The following is a 19,796-nucleotide window of genomic DNA, read 5'->3' on the forward strand; positions in this document are numbered from 1 at the left end:
ATGGTGAATGGTTAGCATTACTATTTCCTAAAAAATATCATAACAAAAACGAAAATGTGCGAATCTTAAACAACTTTTTTTAATTTTGTCAATTACCAATCTGTTGGACGGCCCCTTGAATTGCGTTACTTACGATCTAAAAAGACAATATTGCGCAAGACGAGTAGTCGTGTTTTGTGAAGAGCTATGAAAATCGATATGGATTGCGAAAAACAGTCGTTAAACAAGTGTCAAGTTTAAATGCAAGGTTTTAACCCTTTCTTGACCATATCTCGAACGTTTATGTAGCATGTTCCTCTTTCTCACACATACAATATATGCTCCGCAAATGTTTCCAATTAAATCTAAGTAATATAACCAATTATTTAAAACCAAACAAACAAAATAATCTGAAAAAGTGGCATATGGCGACTATTGCAGGAACTGAAGTGAGAAGGTAGTCCCGTTATTTGATTTAGTAGTGAAAATGTACATAAATGGGCCGCGTTCTGAGAAAACTGGGCTTAATAAATGTGCGTAAAGTGTCTTCCATGATTAGCCTGTGAAGTCTCTTCTACACGAAAATCCAGTTAAGGCGGAAAGTGTCGTCCCTGTTTAGCCTGTGCGGACTGCACAGGCTAATCTGGGACGACACTTTACGCACATGCATTAAACCCAGTTTTACCCATTGAACGCGACTCAAATATGAATAACTTTACAAGTACATGTGTATGCTTGCCATTGTGTGTTAAAACCAGAGGTTTTTTATTACATGTTCCTTATGTGACGATGCATACTTATCTTGTTATAATGGAGCTAATAGTAAATCGGAAACACAATCAAAATAATTCAAAATCATGTCCACAATCAGAATTTATACATGTAATATATATATATATATATCATTCGTACTCAATATCAAAATTGAATGTCAAAATTTAACATGACCTTATGCTTAGTTTTGCTTGCATAGCACATAAAACAAAAACGTTGTAGAATACTATGTACAAACTGAAAATGTGATTTGTGGCCGTATGGCTATTTTTTGCGTTCCCAGAAACAGTGATAATGTACGTGTTTTAACCCATTTATGCCTAGTGGACTCTCCCATCCTTTTGAAATGGATCAATTTATTTACAAAATTAGGGATGTCTAGTATATTTATTTCTATATTTAGAATATTTCTTAAGAAAATCCTTTAAGCAAACAGCGCAGACCCTGATGAGACGCCGCATCATGCGGCGTCTCATCTGGGTCTACGCTGTTTGCAAAGGCCTTTTTTGTACGCATTAATGGGTTAAAGTTGTTAATATCAAACCTTGAAATATAATATACCACTTTATAAACTTGCATAAAATTATAATTATTGAATTAAAGTATTAATGCTGACAGGTAAGGGTGTAAAACGGAACAGTAATAGATAAATAAAAATCACTCTAGAGTACTGTACGGCTAACATCAACTATGCTATTAAACGGACCTTTCCACAGATTTTGGCATGTTTTAAAGTTTGTCATTAAAAGCTTTAAACATCGGAGCTGAAGAGTTCAAGCATTACATATAAAATAAAATTAAAGCTAGATAAATACTCAAAATTAACGAATATTTCGTAAAATATTTCGTAAAATGAAGTAAACACATAAAAAATCAGTAATCCTTATCGCACTAGCCACAATTTAAACGCTAGATGTGGTATGGTAACATAGATTTAACGAGATAAACAATGCTCTTTTTTATTTTTTGTGTCACAATATATTCCATGTGAATATCCCGCTACGATTTCCAAACATTTACGAGCGAACGTGAGATTGGCTTCGGGCTGCGTCAGAAGCACGACGTAGGTCTCATGAGTTGCCGGAAGCCAAGCAGTAACACACAAAACAAGCAAAAACACAAATGTATCTTTAAATTAAAAAGCCCTCTAGTCTGTACATTTATAATTTATTAAAACAATGGATCGGCGAGAATGGGAACCTTATGAAACGAATTTAAACTATTCGTATTTTTTTTCTATATATTAGAATGATAACGCTCATTATTACCTGAACAACGAGTGGACTGGTACTTTAACTAAGTATTCATTTAGTCTTATATCTCAGGCTCACTTCTTTCCAACAGTATTTTTACTCTATCAGCGTTTTGATTTTAATAAAGTTGAACATGTCTTTGACACTAAAATAAGCAATGAATGACAATTAAAACTTCTGCAAGTTAGAACATCGTGCTTGTCTGCGATTCCTCGATTGATACCAACGGCCCTCCTCCGCTGTGCATTACTGGCCTGCCCTGAGCATTACCCCCGTCCACCGACGCCTCCACCGGGACTCCACTTTCCTCTACCGGCGCCGCCCCGAGAAGCTTTGCCACCCCTGCCTGAAACCCGGAGAAGAGGCTGGGCGGAAGTGGGAAGATGATGGTGTGGTTCTGTTCCTCGGCGATGCTATGCAGCGTCTGAAGGTAGCGCAGCTGAATGGAGGCCGGCGCCTCCCGAAGCACGTCCGCGGCTTCTTTGATGCAGCGCGATGCTTTCATCTCGCCCTCCGCGGATATGACCTGAGAGAAATGACGGTGAAATAAAATATCGACAACAGTAATTTAGCATGACGTAAATACTGGTGAAATCAATGATTGTGAAATAAAAGATGGTGAAATAAATGATGGTGAAATAAATGGTAATTACATTCATGATGATTACTGCTTTACATCGAAAACCTTCGTTAAGATAAGTTCGTATTTATATGGGACGCCACTTTCCGCGTTAATTGTATTTTCCATTTAATGCATATCTCTTCTAAACAAAAATCCAGTGTAGGCGGAAAGTATCGTCCATGACAAGCCTGTGCGGGCTGAACAGACTTATATGTGCATAAACTTTACACATTTGCAGAAAGCTATATTTTCCCACAACCTCAGTGACTCCAATAACAATGGCGCCACGTACCTTTGCTCTGGCCATTCTGTGGGATTCGGCCTCAGCTGCCATCGCTCTTTGCATCTGGACCGGCAGACGAACGTCTTTTCTAGGAAGACAAAATAAAGGGTAAGAAAGCACATCATTATCACTATCATCATCACTATAATCATCACTATAATAACCATCATCATCATCATCATCATAATCATCATCATCATCATCATCATCATCATCATCATCATCATCATCATCATCATCATCATCATCAGCATCATCATCATCATCATCATCATCATCATCATCATCATCATCATCATCATCATCATCATCATCATCATCATCATCATCATCATCATCATCATCATCATCGTCGTCGTCGTCGTCGTCGTCGTCGTCGTCGTCGTCGTCATCACCACCACCACCACCATCACCACCACCACCACCACCACCACCATCATCATCATCATCATCAGCATCATCATCAATCCTCCTCCTCCTCCTCATCCTCATCATCATTATCATCATCTTCATCATTATCAGCAGCAGCAGCAGCATTATCATCATCATCATCCACGTAATCGACGTCGACGTCGTCATCGTCATCGTCGTCGTCGTCGTCGCAGATCGGAACCGGTACAATTGTCATTATAAACAGAAGAAGCGTAATTATTATCATCATCATATTTATGATTGTGATCAATCATCATAATTATCCCCATTATCATTGCCTAGCCACATGAGTAACATGATCACATACATTTCAACACGTTCCACCTTCACTCCCCAGTTATGCGTGGCTGCGTCCAAAGTCCTCTGAAACAGATAGCCGTCGATATACCGAGTTGCTAACAGATAGCCGTCGATATACCGAGTTCTGAAACAGATAGCCGTCGATATACCGAGTAGCTTACAGATAGCCGTCGATATACCGAGTTGCTAACAGATAGCCGTCGATATAACGAGTTGCTAACAGATAGCCGTCGATATACCGAGTAGCTTACAGATAGCCGTCGATATACCGAGTAGCTTACAGATAGCCGTCGATATACCGAGTAGCTTACAGATAGCCGTCGATATACCGAGTTGCTTACAGATAGCCGTCGATATACCGAGTTGCTAACAGATAGCCGTCGATATACAGAGTTGCTAACAGATAGCCGTCGATATACCGAGTAGCTTACAGATAGCCGTCGATATACCGAGTAGCTTACAGATAGCCGTCGATATACCGAGTTGCTAACAGATAGCCGTCGATATACCGAGTAGCTTACAGATAGCCGTCGATATACCGAGTTGCTAACAGATAGCCGTCGATATACCGAGTTGCTTATATAGGTCTTGTTCTGGTAAAACTGGGCCTTCTAAATGCTCGTAACGTTTCATCCAAGATTGGTATGTGCAGGCTAATCAAGGATGACAATTCCAGGACAAGATTTTCGTTTAGAAGAATTCATTCAAACGCTAAATGCCTTAACAGAGGAAAGTGTCGTCCCCGTTAAGCCTGTGCGAACTGCACAGGCAAATCTGGGGTGACAATTTAAACATTTGCATTAAGCCCAGTTTTATCAGAACGTGGCATATTTTAGCAATTAAAATACATTTTTTTGTGGTTCGTCGGTCTATATGAACGTAATGGAGTTCGCATGCACTCACACTTGTTTATAGATTAACAATGAAGTACCAAACACGATTTCTTATTCTAACACGGTTCGTGCCAAATTTCATAAAAACAAAGAAGAAAATCGTCTATGAGCCGACAATTTATAGATAAGTTTTTTACCCAGAATTGGAATTTTGTATCTATTATCTAGCCGCATTATTTTTCTCAATCAATTACGGATTTTTACATCCATTTAACTTTGTTAAAAATTAATAAAGAGCCTTCTCTTACATATTACATTCTCACAAAAATCATATATTAGTAAAAATGCATAAACAAAATTGTTGTTATTTTGGCGCATGAGTATTTATGTGTATTGATTATTGCTATATTGTTATTGTGACGATGAGCTGTATATGCTTAAGTCGTAAATGAACTTTCTGTTCTATTCTATGGGTTATTCTGTGATGATAATGGGCGGAGCTTATATACTGAAAGCACGCGCTGTAACGAACAAAACATGCCGATACATTTTCCACCAGCGTAATAATCCGGTATTTTATGAATGAAAGTCGGAGATCTGATCGACCGAACAGCCGTAAGTTGTTTTTTAAGGGGCGGAACTTCACATAAAATAGTAAAAAAAAAAAGATACATTGTAAAAATCTTTAGTAAAAACCGTGTTAGAATCGAAATAATACGTGTACGTTATAGTTTGTTGTCGAATAACCCACGGCCGGAAGTTTAGATGCGTGGTTTCATATCACTCGTGCTTCGCACTCGTGATTTAATCCATACGCATCTAAACTTCCGGCGTGGGTTATTCGACAACAAACTATATATATAACGTACACGAATTATTTCTTAAACAATATCAACGTCGGGTAAATCGAGGAAAGTAAAATCATTGCATTAAATAACGTGTCAGCGCTTTAAAGTGTATTTAATGCTGATACGTCACTGTTTTAATTAAAAAATCGTATTAAAGTGATGAAAACAATATACAATTTAAAAGAACTGTCAAAAATATCAACTTTGACACATTATCAAAGTTCCAAACTACCTGATCAAGTAATTTAAACGCATTTTTCCTAGACAATTTAAAAATAAAACGTTCTCAAATATATGCGCATGTGGTCGAATTGGCCACTTCAAGGTGTAACGTTTTTCAGCATGTTACATATTTCGACGAGGAGCATCGAGTGTATTCCTTTAAGCGCTATTATACCAATCTCTATTTGCTTTTCATATGGACTGTGCTCTGTGAACAGGGGGTGTACTCGATGTGCGTAAAGTGTCGTGCCAGATTAGCCGCACAGGCTAATCAGGGACGCAACTTTCCGATTTAATGGTAATTTTCGTTTACAGAAAGTCTCTTCTTAGATCTGTGCGGATTGCACAGGCTAATCTGGGACGACACTACACACATGCATTAAACCCCGTTTTCACAGAGCGCGGCTCATATGTGATTGGATCCGATAATTCTCGTTACCAAGCATGTTGGTCAAATTGTTCTTTAATAGTGACATGTCATCTCAATATTAATTTTAACGTTTAATGCCTGTTGTTTGTTTAAAGACATAACGGGGCTTATGCATGTCCGTAAATTGTTATAGCATTTCAGGGAAGACACTTTACGCCTTAACTGGGTTTCCCCTATGGATAGACTACCTTTAAACGAAAAATACAATAAAATCGGAAAGTGTCTCCTATTAGCCTGTGCGGAATCATGGACGTCACTTTACTCTCATGCATTAAGCACCGTTATCCCTGAGCACGGCTAATATAACACTAATCTAACACTGATCCGTACAACTGTTAAAGTTGTAATCTGGGACGACACTTTTGGCACATGCATTAAGCCCAGTTATCCCAGAGCGCGGTTCATATATGCCTACAGACCTGCATGTCTCGGTCGATCCTCTCCCTGTCCGACAGCACCTCTGACAGTCCCACCGTCCCCAGCATGGTTCTCAGAGTGGTCGCCCCTAGCAGGCAGGTGGATGCGCGCGCATCCTTTATGTTCACCGTAGCAACGGTCGCGTCGTAGATCCGCGCGTAAATAACGGCGTCCACGACAACGGTGACGGAATCCTTTGTGAGTATCTGACACGAAACATTATTGGATTGTTTGAATCAATAACGCTGTTCACAAATCTGCAAATCTACTATTTCATTCGTCATTTGTGTGTGTGAAACATTTAATTTGACAACCACTTCTTGAAAAGATTAGTATTTTGCGCTTACGTAAATGTTTTTCATCTAAATAAATAATAAATAAATAGATAAAATAAATAATAAATAAATAAATAAATAAATAAATAAATAAATAAATAAATTATTAAAGTATATCGAAAATTTTACAATTGCCTGCATTTGAAAAATAAGGCCTCGTCGTGTTAAGAACGAAATCTCATTTTTCAACACTCAACTATGTTTACAATTATTTTTTACACTGATACGAAAATATATTTTTTTGCAAATATGGTCGTGCAGGGCATTGTACAATTAAATTGACGCTTTTCAGTTGAATGAAATTCAAGTTTTTTTGTCTACATGGTTACCTCCCTTAAGAAAGTCGAACTTTTGAACGCTAGCCGCATTAATTACTTTATGATCAGTTTAAGGTTGACTATTATACCAGACCTAGCATGCATACATTTATTCCTGTGTTAACAAATACTTAAACCAAAGTCCTAAATAAACTCGCGATATATTGTAAAAATGCTTTTAAAATGAGAGCTGATTTATTGAATGCAAACGTGGAGCTATATAATGGCATAAGTGCATTTTTAACAACTTGTCATGTAACAGCTTATAACATATCGCTTATTCTAATGAGTTTATTCTTATGACGGAAATTAATAAGGGGATATTTCAATAATATGTATAGGCAATGTTAAGATGAAGTTTGAGAATTTAATAATACAGCTTGGGAGGTATTTGCAAAACTAAGACCTGATTTAAGATTTATTTAAAGTAAGAACGCAAATATGTTTACACTCAGGTGGGGTATAATTGGAATCAATAAAATGGAAAGTCAGACCTGATTTAAGATTAAATCCAAATAAGAACACAATGAGTCCAGAGTCAGCATATAGATACGAGATTGTAAGTAACACACATGGTCAACAAACAGCACAGATGAAAAGGTCACCTATTGTCTGGGGTACAAAAGTTATAGTACTGACGAACGTAACGGGATTACTCTAAACCAATATAAATTGATTAGATTTTAGTGCATTTGGCAAGCAAGTAAATACATGAATAGATTGTTCCTTCTAGAACGTTCTAATAAGTCAACCAATCCGTAATAAGCCCAGACCTTGATGACCAATGGAAATTACAAGTAGATTTTATGTAAATTATCCTGGGGATAAAATGCAGTGTTTAAGTTAATAAAAAAGGTCTGCGGTTAGAGATTTGTCACGTCTTCTTGACGTGGTGGCCATGTCGGCCGCCGCGCTGTAAAATTGTACTTCATGAACATAAGAAGCGTTGTGTTAGAAATTATTAAACAGAAATAAATCTCGATGAAAACAGAAATGAACTTTGTTTGTTACTGTGTGTTCTCCACGAACAATGTGTAATTACGCGACACAGTACATTTTATGGTTGCCGTGACTTCAGGACGAACATTGAAAAACATTGGGAAACGGAGTACAAACAACACTATACGGAATCACAGGCCAACGGATCAAAAAAACAACACGACATGGAAAACGGTCAGTTTTTTCATAAATTATGGCAAACAGGGGTTTATTTAAAATGTTATCAAGTAAGAAATACAAAGTAAAAGGCGTTATGACAACGAAATTTTTAAGAATTGTTTTAAAGGATTTTACGTAGATAGGTGTTAAAGAAATGATAAATCATGTACGGAAAAATTATGCAAGTATCAAAATCAATACAGTTTTTCATTGATCAGTATTTTTTCTAAAATATCGGTAAATTGAGAATAAAATAAATGAATAAGAAAGTATTTGAAATTGACATAATTATATGAGTTATAGAAATACTGAAATTAGATGCGCACAAATAATTGAGGGTATTTAAAGAGTTTTCTATATTTTTTGTATTATTGGAATATATAATTATGTACGGACACATTTTTGCATAATATAAATACATTTGTAATTGATGGTATTTTTTAAATTTTTGATATTTTTGCAAGTTTTCATGAAATTTGAACGTATGAGGAAATTAGAATATTTGAAGAATGTTTCATTAATTTGACATTATAGGAATACAGATATATGAGGCATATACATTTTTATAATTAAGGAATTTTGAAGGCAGTTTAATATTTTGATATTATATTAAAGGAACTTATAAGGTAGGAATAAACATTAGAGAGTATCCGATTTTGACGTCATTTTATATAAGATATGAAATAGAAACCTGCACATAAATGGGAATTAAGAGACGTACACAAAATCAGTATACTTGACTATGGTTTCATGCATTCATAGAATAAAGAAATTAGGAGGGTAAACACATTTATAAGAGAAATAATGTTGAGTGCGGATATGAATAGGGCAGACACTTAAAAAAAATATTATGTAAATATGTATATACGAAATTTTGTTTATTGCAAATGTATGTAGGGTATCGGTAATATTGAAGGTCTTGAGTAATTTTAAGTAAGAATTTAATGTGTTCTGTCACGAAAACTGTGCAGTTAAAATATACTGATATATGCGCATTGAATTTCTGTTATTGAATAAACTCTATAAGGTACATAGAGGTTTATGAGAGCCTATCATTTGCGAAATGATGGAAGCCTACCATTTACTCATGGTGGAAGAATACTTATTGTATTAGATTTATAGGATTAGTTCATTAGGAGAACAAGACTTGAAATTTGAAGTATACCGATAAATGTTCTGGTGTAATGAATGCATATTGAAAAAAGTCTGCCCTTTTTCATCAAAAATTTCACAATTGTTTAGAGAGACGCGCGTATTTAAGAGCGCCCAGGTACATATGTCGATAGAAAGGGTCATTAAGTACATAATGATACACAGGATATTAGGGATTTTAAGATACGAACGCGATATGTCTGTTTAAAGTGCAATACCCTAGGTAAATAAAGTAGCGCATACCTGTCACAAATTTACTGATAGCACGTACGTAAAATATCGAACTGTTATGTAATGTTTAAAGGAGTGTTTCGATAGTAATTGGTGTAATAAAGGTTGTATTTACTAAGGCGTTCTATTAAGTTGTCATGACGGTATTTAAGAGGAACTTAAGGGGATATTTATAAATGTTTGCCATGATTTTGAACAACTGGTACTTGTATCACCACAACGCAGATGAAAGATCGAGATTTGAAGACAACGCCGAAGAAGAGCGACTTCGCGAGACAACGCCTTCCACAACGAATAGAAGAAACAAACAACATGATTAGGATGGAACATCACAGTGTTTACTCTCAAAGTGAATACCTGGTTCTATTGCTAAAAGAAGACCCAACGCCAGACGTTTTCGAAGGACAACAAGTGACGCAACACTGGACACAATACCTGTGACGTTAAACACTATAGGGTAGATGCAGCCGTTTAACTGTTTGACGTGCGTAGATAACGCATTTGGAATGATACTTCCGAGGCCTAAGACATCAAGGAGAACACTGCTATAGTTAATACCTCGTGAGCATTATGGCCAATAGAAGATCTTAATGTCCCGAGAGAAATGAAGACGCTGGGACCATCAACAAACGACAACGAAAACAACAACAACGATGAATACAACGGAAACGACGATCGACGACGCAAGTTAAACAGCGGAAAGCAGAGCTGAATCAACAAACGCATTCCAATTTTCACGGACGAACCTACAATCGGCTTATCTTCAAGACGGCGGCAATGACATTAAATAAACATCGTATTCGCCACGTGACGACTTCAACACTACATGGACGACACCAGACGTATTGAAGGCCAACGACCAACAGATGATGTACTCCGCTACATACCGATTGACATTTATATTGTGTAACAATAACTTATGTTATCTATTTCAGCAGAGACGCTTGTAAAATAAAAATAATAATAATAATAATATTTTTTTAATATCATAAATAATTTTTTTAATATCATAAAATATTTAAAAAATTAAAATAAGGGGAAAGTTGTGTCATGTAACAGCTTATAACATATCGTTTATTCTAATGAGTTTATTCTTATGACGGAAATTAATAAGGGGATATTTCAATAATATGTATAGGCAATGTTAAGATGAAGTTTGAGAATTTAATAATACACCTTGGGAGGTATTTGCAAAACTAAGACCTGATTTAAGAATTATTTAAAGTAAGAACGCAAATATGTTTACACTCAGGTGGGGTATAATTGGAATCAATAAAATGGAAAGTCAGACCTGATTTAAGATTAAATCCAAATAAGAACACAATGAGTCCAGAGTCAGCATATAGATACGAGATTGTAAGTAACACACATGGTCAACAAACAGCACAGATGAAAAGGTCACCTATTGTCTGGGGTACAAAAGTTATAGTACCGACGAACGTAACGGGATTACTCTAAACCAATATAAATTGATTAGATTTTAGTGCATTTGGCAAGCAAGTAAATACATGAATAGATTGTTCCTTCTAGAACGTTCTAATAAGTCAACCAATCCGTAATAAGCCCAGACCTTGATGACCAATGGAAATTACAAGTAGATTTTATGTAAATAATCCTGGGGATAAAATGCAGTGTTTTAGTTAATAAGAAAGGTCTGCGGTTAGAGATTTGTCACGTCTATTTGACGTGGTGGCCATGTCGGCCGCCGCGCTGTAAAATTGTACTTCATGAACATTAGAAGCGTTGTGTTAGAAATTATTAAACAGAAATAAATCTCGATGAAAACAGAAATGAACTTTGTTTGTTACTGTGTGTTCTCCACGAACAATGTGTAATTACGCGACAAACTCATTATATACTATTTTTGTCACTTTCGCATTACTATGCATGTTCTTATTGCTTTTATATTATCTGTTTTGTATATATCTATAACGATGAACTTGAATTGCTCAAGTTATATGAATAAACTTTCTGTTCTGTTTCTGTTCTGTTATATTTTTCGTTGACAGTCTGCAAATGAAGGTCATTACTTAACTGAAAACAGACTTACTTAGTATAACCCAACACGGATGTTATATTATGTTCTGTAGCATACAAAGAACGTTTCTTCAACGTTACTTGCAATTATACCTCTTGCGGAGGAATATTGAAGTTGAACGTGCGTAGGTCAACTTTGATAAATGTGTCCACGCAAGGCATCAAGAAAAACAGTCCTGTAAAAAACAGAAGTTGTGATTTGAAATAAGTTGGAAAGGGACATTTGATTCATTCATGAATGAAATGCAACACTAAGAGATATTTGTACAAGATAAGTATTGATGCAAAGCATCAAAGGGCGTCGGGAATTTCAGTGTACAAGGCACTCAATGAAGTTACATGAAACGATTTTTTTTTCTTCGGTCAACAATAATATATTGGCCGATTATTTTAAACAAAATAGAAAAAGATACTGGTATAACCATTATCTATGATTTTGTGTTATAATCCCCAAATAACCATTATCTATGATGTTGTGTTATAATCCCCAAATAACCATTATCTATTATTTTGTGTTGTAACCCCCAAATATTTCAAAGTTCATTTTATTTACATTGGTTTCCTTTTTTACTGGCATCCGTGTGCAGTTTTCATTAATGGAACAGAACTGTGTAGGTTTAAAAAAATCTGCTTCATCTTGTAAGCGTAATTTCATATTTTTCTCAACTTCAAGGGGAGATGATTCTGAACTTATTCTTACGTTGCTCATTTACGATAGGGGTTGAGTGCTCATTGATATGAAAACACTGTAAAAGTTTTAATTTGTTTGCGACCCCCCCACCATCTCACACATATATTCTATGGGCATAATAAAAACAAAAAATGGTTACAATAAAACAGCATATTTATTTAAACGAAAATGTCTACATCAAAACAAAAAGTAAACATAGAACACAAATAAAATAATTTGATTTTACTGGGGCTGGAATATTGGGCCTCTCACATGTGAAGCGAGCGTGTAGCCACTACACTACGGAACCGCTTGAAAAATCACCTTCTAACTAAGATATTAATAAGCTATTAATAGTCGGTTTAAATGTAAACCCGGAAGTTTAAACGATAAATAGTAAGCGGGGTTAAAGGTCCATACCAAAGGGTCCATACCACTGGCAAGATTCGGGTCAGGCCTGCGGCCTTCTATATGTGGTTCTTAAACAAAAACCTATAGGAGGACTTGATAGTAATGAGACTGGGGTGCTGTGATGGTGCTCCTCATTGATAAGCGGCTGCTTCCTTTATCAAAACTCATTTCATGGGCATAATAAAAACAAAAATGGTTACAATAAAACAGCATATTTATTTAAACTAAAATGTTTACATCAAAACAAAAAGTTAACATAGAACACAAATAAAATAATTTGATTTTACTGGGGCTCGAATATTGGGCCTCTCACATGTGAAGAGAGCGTGTAACCACTACACTACGGAACCGCTTGAAAAATCACCTTCTAACTAAGATTTTATTAAGCTATTAATAGTCGGTATAAATGTAAACCCGGAAGTTTAAACGCTAGATAGTGAGCGGGGTTAAATGTCCATACCAAAGGGTCCATACCACTGGCAAGATTCGGTATATTCACAACATATTTTCTACACACTGAATGAATTTCAGGAAGTTTTACCGTTCCTATCTCAAGAAATTTTACTTTGAGTATGCCTACCCCAATTCATTTTCACGCAATGAATTTAAGTATAAATTTGTATATCACTTATTTTTTTTTTAGTTCCTTATTAAAAGCTAATGTTATAAACCATGACATGTGAAGAAATTTAGCTAACTTTGAATTAGTATTGATATAATAATACATTAATAATACAATTTTAAGGTCACCTAAAGTCAACACATATAAATACAGGCGCAGTTCACCACAAAATGTCAAAGTTGTCCCAATATTACGGAGCATAAATATGTATAAGTTATCATGTTTCTTTAAACATGTAGCACAATAATATACAACTTATATTTTAATAAAAACAGCCAGATTTATGACAACTAGATGTACATAATTTAGTATCAGTATAAAGCCATTGCGTGATTTTGACTGGCCGCGTGTCATTTGAAAGCCATATTATCTCGTTCCGTCACTTTTCGTCACAGAAAAACTGACCGATTTTAGGGACCACTTCAGATAAAATATTTGTTTGCGTTTGTGACTTTTGGTAGTCCCTCATTGTTTTTAGCAATGAAAGCATCCCTAAAGTCATCCTCTCCGGAACTAGAAAATATGGCTTTCAAATGACACAAGGCCAGTCCATATCCCGCAATGTTTTCAGCTGTTGGTCGCTTTAGAATTCCTCTGTGCAACAGCACGTCTAACAATCTAATGTTCTTTGCCTTTAAGGCTTTTCATGACTTAAACAAACTGAATTATGGATTGCAGTAACAGTAAAGATGTGGGCCATATTGTCAGCAATTTGACATGTTTTAAACAAAGATCCCAGTGCTTCAACATCATCAGGAGCACTGTGGGCGTTGCAGGTTGCCTGGAGAAAACGTTCAATAGATCTTCCTGTTTATGTGACTGTCCGGGATACGATTTTTGAAAACCGGCAAAGAGTCAACAAAACTGCTTACACAATTACAAAACGTTTCAAAACCGTGTGCGTCCAGCAATGCACTAACCAAAACCGGAAAATCAAACCTGCGCCCATTAAGAGCAACAAAAAATGGCTCTGGGAAACTTTGCAAGCCACATCATACAATCATGTAGAGAAGTTTTAATTGATACACTATCAACACATCCACCATTTACACGCATTATGCCATGATCATCAACAGAGATGCCAATCACTTTCTGAGCTTCGGAAGAAATTGGCACTGTTGTCTTCACATATGTCGAGAACTTCAAACCCGTCTTCAAATGCACAGCAGCAATCTGAGTTATATCAAGCATTACTGTACCTCGAACTGAAATACAAAATTAATTCACACAATGCTTATTTCATGAATTTTATAATTCCCCTTTAAGTTTCATTCTGACGCCTTATATGATCGTTGGTTATGAGAAAAATCAATTTTCAGCACAACAAGCACATTAAATATTGACAAGTCGTTGAACTCAAATTAACGCTTGTGAAAAGAATTCACCATTTATATGAATAGCTAAGAATTTTAATATACCTATGCCCCTTCATAAGATTTATTACTAAAAGTAATGAATTTATTTTTAAAAATTGTAATATGTGAAATAGCTTTTAATATTTATAATAACAAGTACAAATATTTTTAATAATGTGCCTGCCCTGGGGTTCTAACCAAAAATCTTTTTAAAAATGTAATTTTATCCAACTGTGAACACAGTGCGTTTAATGAAACAATTATTATTAATATGTTTCATGTTCATCTGAAATAGGAATAAGAAGACAGTTGATGACAAAAAATACTAAAATTTGGCACCAGAATAGTCAATAACATTGTATTAAAAGTTAGTTTTTACACTTACTCCATATCTTTCTCATACGCATCAATGGCAGCCTTGTTAGACGACGCAGTTGAGATTTTCTTGATGGCTTTCCCAGCACGAGCCTCCATTTTCTTAAGATTTCTTTTTGCATTAAGCGTTATGTTTAGAGTGGTTAGGAAGTTATTTACCTTCACCGGCCTGCCCAAATTGACTTTCATTGCTGAAAAGAGAATTTAAAATGATAAGAACATGAAAACGAACTAAGGCGGGTAGTTACTTAATAATGACGTCACAATGTATTTTCATAGAATCCATTCGTATCATCATTACATTATTAAATAACATGAATGAGCAATCAATTGGATTTAACAACACAAATGCGAAACTAAATTTGAAAACTGAATATGATGGACACCGGAATGTTTCCTTATATATTACACGATAAACAAATATTCACTGGGGATGACACTTGGAATTTTAAGGGGTCTGAAAATGTGAAAGAAGTCCAAAGATCAATGGCAATTGTACAATGATTAAACATTGATAGAAATGGCAGGTTGAAAAATGAAGACATGTATACCTGTTTCAAGCTTGGTATTTACGTCAAAGCATGGCATTCCCCTGATCTTGATATGGTGCTGCTTTCCATAAGCAACACGGTTGACTTCTCTACAGTCAGGGTTTTCACAAACAACGTACAAATAACCACGAGGCCATTTTGTAGTTCGCCAACAATGTATATATTGTTAAAGGAATGGGACACAGATTACAAAACTGACCATACTGTTATTTGTTTAGCAAAACCTCCAGCTCAACGAGTCAATCAATCTTCTTTCATCCCCCACCCACTTCTGCTTACTCTTTTCACGCCATTTAACAACTGCGAATAGCTTTTACTTGAGTCATTTTCACACAAATCGCCATCGCAGAGCTCGGTAAATGAAGAATTGTTATCGAGCACAACGTTGTCGATCGGTGTTTGCTTCTTTTTCGATTATGCAAATCGCTTTCTTTTATTTCGCACTTTCATTTTGCTAAGAAAATGTCAACAACCGTGACGTCATGAGCACAAATATTTTATGAAACGAATTAATTTAACTTATATTTGTATTGTATAGTTATTAAATCTTAAAGAGATAAGCAAATTTAACTCTTAAATAAAAAAATACAAATTTATTTCGTGCATTTAGTATAATTTCCGGACTTTACCGTAGATATCGCTTATAGCCGAAACGGTTTCCGAATACGGCGATATCGACCGACTATTCCCGATCTCATTAGGCACCTACTGCCTTAATAAGTGACTGAAGTGTAACGGTTATCAATAAAGCAATAAACCGTGTAATCGCTGTCGTCTTGTAAAATTGAAGAAAATACGCGTTAACCAAAACTCGAACAGCAAAAGTCTGCGCTATTGTTAGAAAAACGACAAAATAAATATATTTTGATTTTGTTTTGTTTTTATACAAAACCAAAAAGTTTCACCGGTTCACGTATTTGCCCAGTCCCTGTGATCTTTTATTATTTCCCAGTCCCTGTGATCAGTTATTAATTAAAAGAATTAACTTTGCATTATTGGCAATAAATATTGTAGTAAATGTAATAGGCACAAATGCAGTACTTATTTACACTAATTTACACAAAAAATCACCACTATGCAAGATATTCTTAAAACAAAAATATATACATTGATCCGTAAAATAACTTCTCCTCCCATAAGCGAAAAAAAAAACGTATTACATACTAGTCGCCACTTCAGTGCGACGCCAATAAAATGTTCAAACACATTTTAAAACGTACATGTCCTTAAAAACGTTGATTTATATTAAGTGATGATAACATAACACAAGAACATTATTCTTGTCAAACATTTTGAAATATTATTTTATTTTGAAAAAGCAGATTTCTATCCATAAATAGTAGTTAATAGATTGATAGAAAAGCAAATGCAACTATTTTACAAGTTCAATATTGCGTATGTGTGGTTCAAAATTTCATCCTTCCGGATTTGTATATAGATAAAAAATACCGCGGTATTATAATTTATCTAATAATGTTGAACGTACCTGGCCCTTGGGCTTTGGATGACTTTATTCGACCCAGTCTGAATATGACTGACCGTTCGTATTCTTGGACAATCTAAAGCAAGAACAACATACAGACATTTGAAACGAAACTCTTTATCAGCTTGATTGGACGGTTTGTCTATTATTTATTTATTTATTTATTTGGTTCACTCACTCACTCACTCACTCACTCATCATGCAGTACTTGATTGATTTTTTTCACTCACTCGCCCGCCCGCCCGCCCGCCCGACAGCCCGCCCGCCCAAACCCAACCACCCACACACCCACACACCCACCCACCCACCTTAACCCACCCACCCACCAACTCACTCACTCACTAACTCACTCATTTATTCGTGCATTCATTAATTCATTCTTCATGCTGTCATTCAAGATTCATTTCCATTATTTAAGCCACGCGCATATAACTCAACAGCACGGCTATTTATGTCCACCGAATAATCAGTAATTTTGCGTGAATGTCGCGATATACCCCTTAACCACTTAAATACGTATTTGTACGCAATTGTAGTCACTTAGAAAGTTATATCTAATTTTAGACCTTTCTTACTAAACTCAAGTATCAAAGGCTTCATATCAACACTAGATACTGATGAGCAGCAAACAGCATCAAACCTGAACAGACTGCGAGTTACTCACAGGCTGTTCTGATTTTATGCTGTTTGCACAGAGCCATTTTCACTTCGCTTCTTATGTGATAAACGGATTAAAGAGGGATAAAATCCTGATTGTCTTTTTGACAGTCTATACCTTGATACTCCAGAAGAGCGAGAAGGGGAAGAACAAGATGAGTGACAGGGCTGAGAAACCCAGAAGGAAATAGCCGCAAACCCCATAGCTCGCGTTGTCATGGATACCATCTACGTTACCTGGCAACAGAAAGTTAAATATATAGTCTTAAAGTATACATGTATATACGTATCGTTATTAGATCGTCGAGCGTTCCCGAATATTTTACTGATAATAATACTTTATAATCGTATAATATATTTCATAGCATTCGAGAGTATTGTTACAAAGAGATTTCCCGAACGTTATTTCCTCGTTTGCAGAATGAATGTTTCGATTAGTTAAGGGAATTCCCGAACATTGGAACAAAGAACACAATATGATGCTCCAATGGTTGCTTGTATTCATTCTTAAAAACCATAGACACATATTACAAATGGAATTATTCTAGCATTTCCCAGTATTGCAAAACATTTAGAACATTTTGTCCGAATATTTATATGAAAACTATGATGATGTGTCCATATCAAAAGAAAACGCCTCTATATTAAGCCAAATAAGATAATGTTCTTTAATCTTGTGTGAATAGTTAAACAAATATGTAAACAAGTATTTTACAATACGCATGTTAAATATGTTTAAAATTGATGTAATGGATTCAAGAAGTCTACACTAATCTTATTTAAACATTATGTTTGATAATTAAGCTGAAATCTAATGAAAGTGAAATATATGCGTAAAGAATTTTTGTCTTGTTAAATACTACCATTTGTCATTTGAACCCTTTTACCGTACCCAGAGGTTTGTGTCGAATATTAGATGTGATCGAACCCTTCAGTTCCATGGTGGCCATGACGCGAGTGTCTTCTCCCTTTCGACGCCGGGCTAGTTAAAACTAAAGTGAAGAAGACAATATTGTTTTCTCATAAATAATCGATTAAAAGTCACTACTTCTACTACTACTACTACTACTACTACTACTACTACTACTACTACTACTACTACTACTACTACTACTACTACTACTACTACTACTACTACTACTACTTCTACTACTACTGCTACTACTACAACAACTACTACTACTACTACTACTACTACTACTACTACTACTACTACTACTACTACTACTACTACTACTACTACTACTACTACTACTACTACTACTTCTAACTACTACTACTACTACTACTACTACTACTACTACTACTACTACTACTACTACTACTACTACTACTTCTACTACTGCTACTACTACAACAACTACTACTACTACTACTACTACTACTACTACTACTACTACTACTACTACTACTACTACTACTACTACTACTACTACTACTACTACTACTTCTAACTACTAGTACTACCGTTACAAGATAATGAATAAACATTTTTTTAGAATATTTCACGTATATTGTTAATTTATACCTACGCACAATATGTCCAGCAAATAAACAAGAGTTTATCAACCAGTATCACAGCTTAAGAATACATTTTATACGCACATTGATGCAGGTAAACCCAATACAATAACATTTACAAATAGACTATTTCAACGTGTTTATCATGTGTTATCTTCTTCCTCATAATCACATGTGTGTGCATTTCGAAATCAAATCGCTTTGTACGGAATACCGTTAGGGCCCTCGTGGTTACACATTAAAATCCATCGTAATATCGCATGTCGCCATCGTAATATCGCGTTGTCGCATTGTCGCCATCGTAATATCGCATTGTCGCCATCGTACTATCGCATTGTCGCCATCGTAATATCGCACTAACTCATTGTCGCCCTCTGGATTTTAATGTGTAACCACGATGACCCTAACGGTATTCCGTACTTTGTATCATATCGTTGCGTATTTATTTTTACACGCGGTATTTTCATATGCAGATCTAAAAATAATTAACAGTACAGTGAACAGACAATTATTATTTTATTCAATCGA

The 19,796-nt window shown here is 35.5% G+C and overlaps 1 protein-coding gene and 1 long non-coding RNA gene across 2 annotated transcripts; one reads left to right on the forward strand and one right to left on the reverse strand.

The window, feature by feature from the left end:
* Nucleotides 1–1,698: 1,698 nt before the first annotated feature.
* Nucleotides 1,699–18,620, reverse strand: LOC127839636 (stomatin-like). Its single transcript, XM_052368021.1, has 8 exons — nt 18,611–18,620; nt 17,866–17,984; nt 17,094–17,166; nt 11,717–11,799; nt 6,396–6,599; nt 3,651–3,706; nt 2,921–2,999; nt 1,699–2,532 (listed from the first exon to the last, which is right to left on the reverse strand). The coding sequence occupies exons 1-8, from the start codon at nt 18,618–18,620 to the stop codon at nt 2,191–2,193; spliced, it is 966 nt and encodes a 321-aa protein (XP_052223981.1). The 3' UTR covers nt 1,699–2,190.
* On the forward strand, nt 7,302–11,377 carry LOC127837713 (uncharacterized). The gene is made up of 2 exons (XR_008029445.1): nt 7,302–7,900; nt 11,239–11,377. It is a non-coding gene; the product is annotated as an uncharacterized LOC127837713 (long non-coding RNA).
* Nucleotides 18,621–19,796: the final 1,176 nt, after the last annotated feature.

Source organism: Dreissena polymorpha, chromosome 7 (genome assembly GCF_020536995.1).
Source record: "Dreissena polymorpha isolate Duluth1 chromosome 7, UMN_Dpol_1.0, whole genome shotgun sequence".
In the NCBI taxonomy this organism is placed as follows: domain Eukaryota; kingdom Metazoa; phylum Mollusca; class Bivalvia; order Myida; family Dreissenidae; genus Dreissena; species Dreissena polymorpha.

Coding starts and splice junctions, on each gene's coding strand:
- LOC127839636 (XM_052368021.1), bottom strand. Junction 17,167..17,865: donor CGCTCTTCTGGAGTATCAAG/GTATAGACTGTC, acceptor TTCTTGCTTTAG/ATTGTCCAAGAATACGAACG. Junction 2,533..2,920: donor ACAGAATGGCCAGAGCAAAG/GTACGTGGCGCC, acceptor CATTTCTCTCAG/GTCATATCCGCGGAGGGCGA.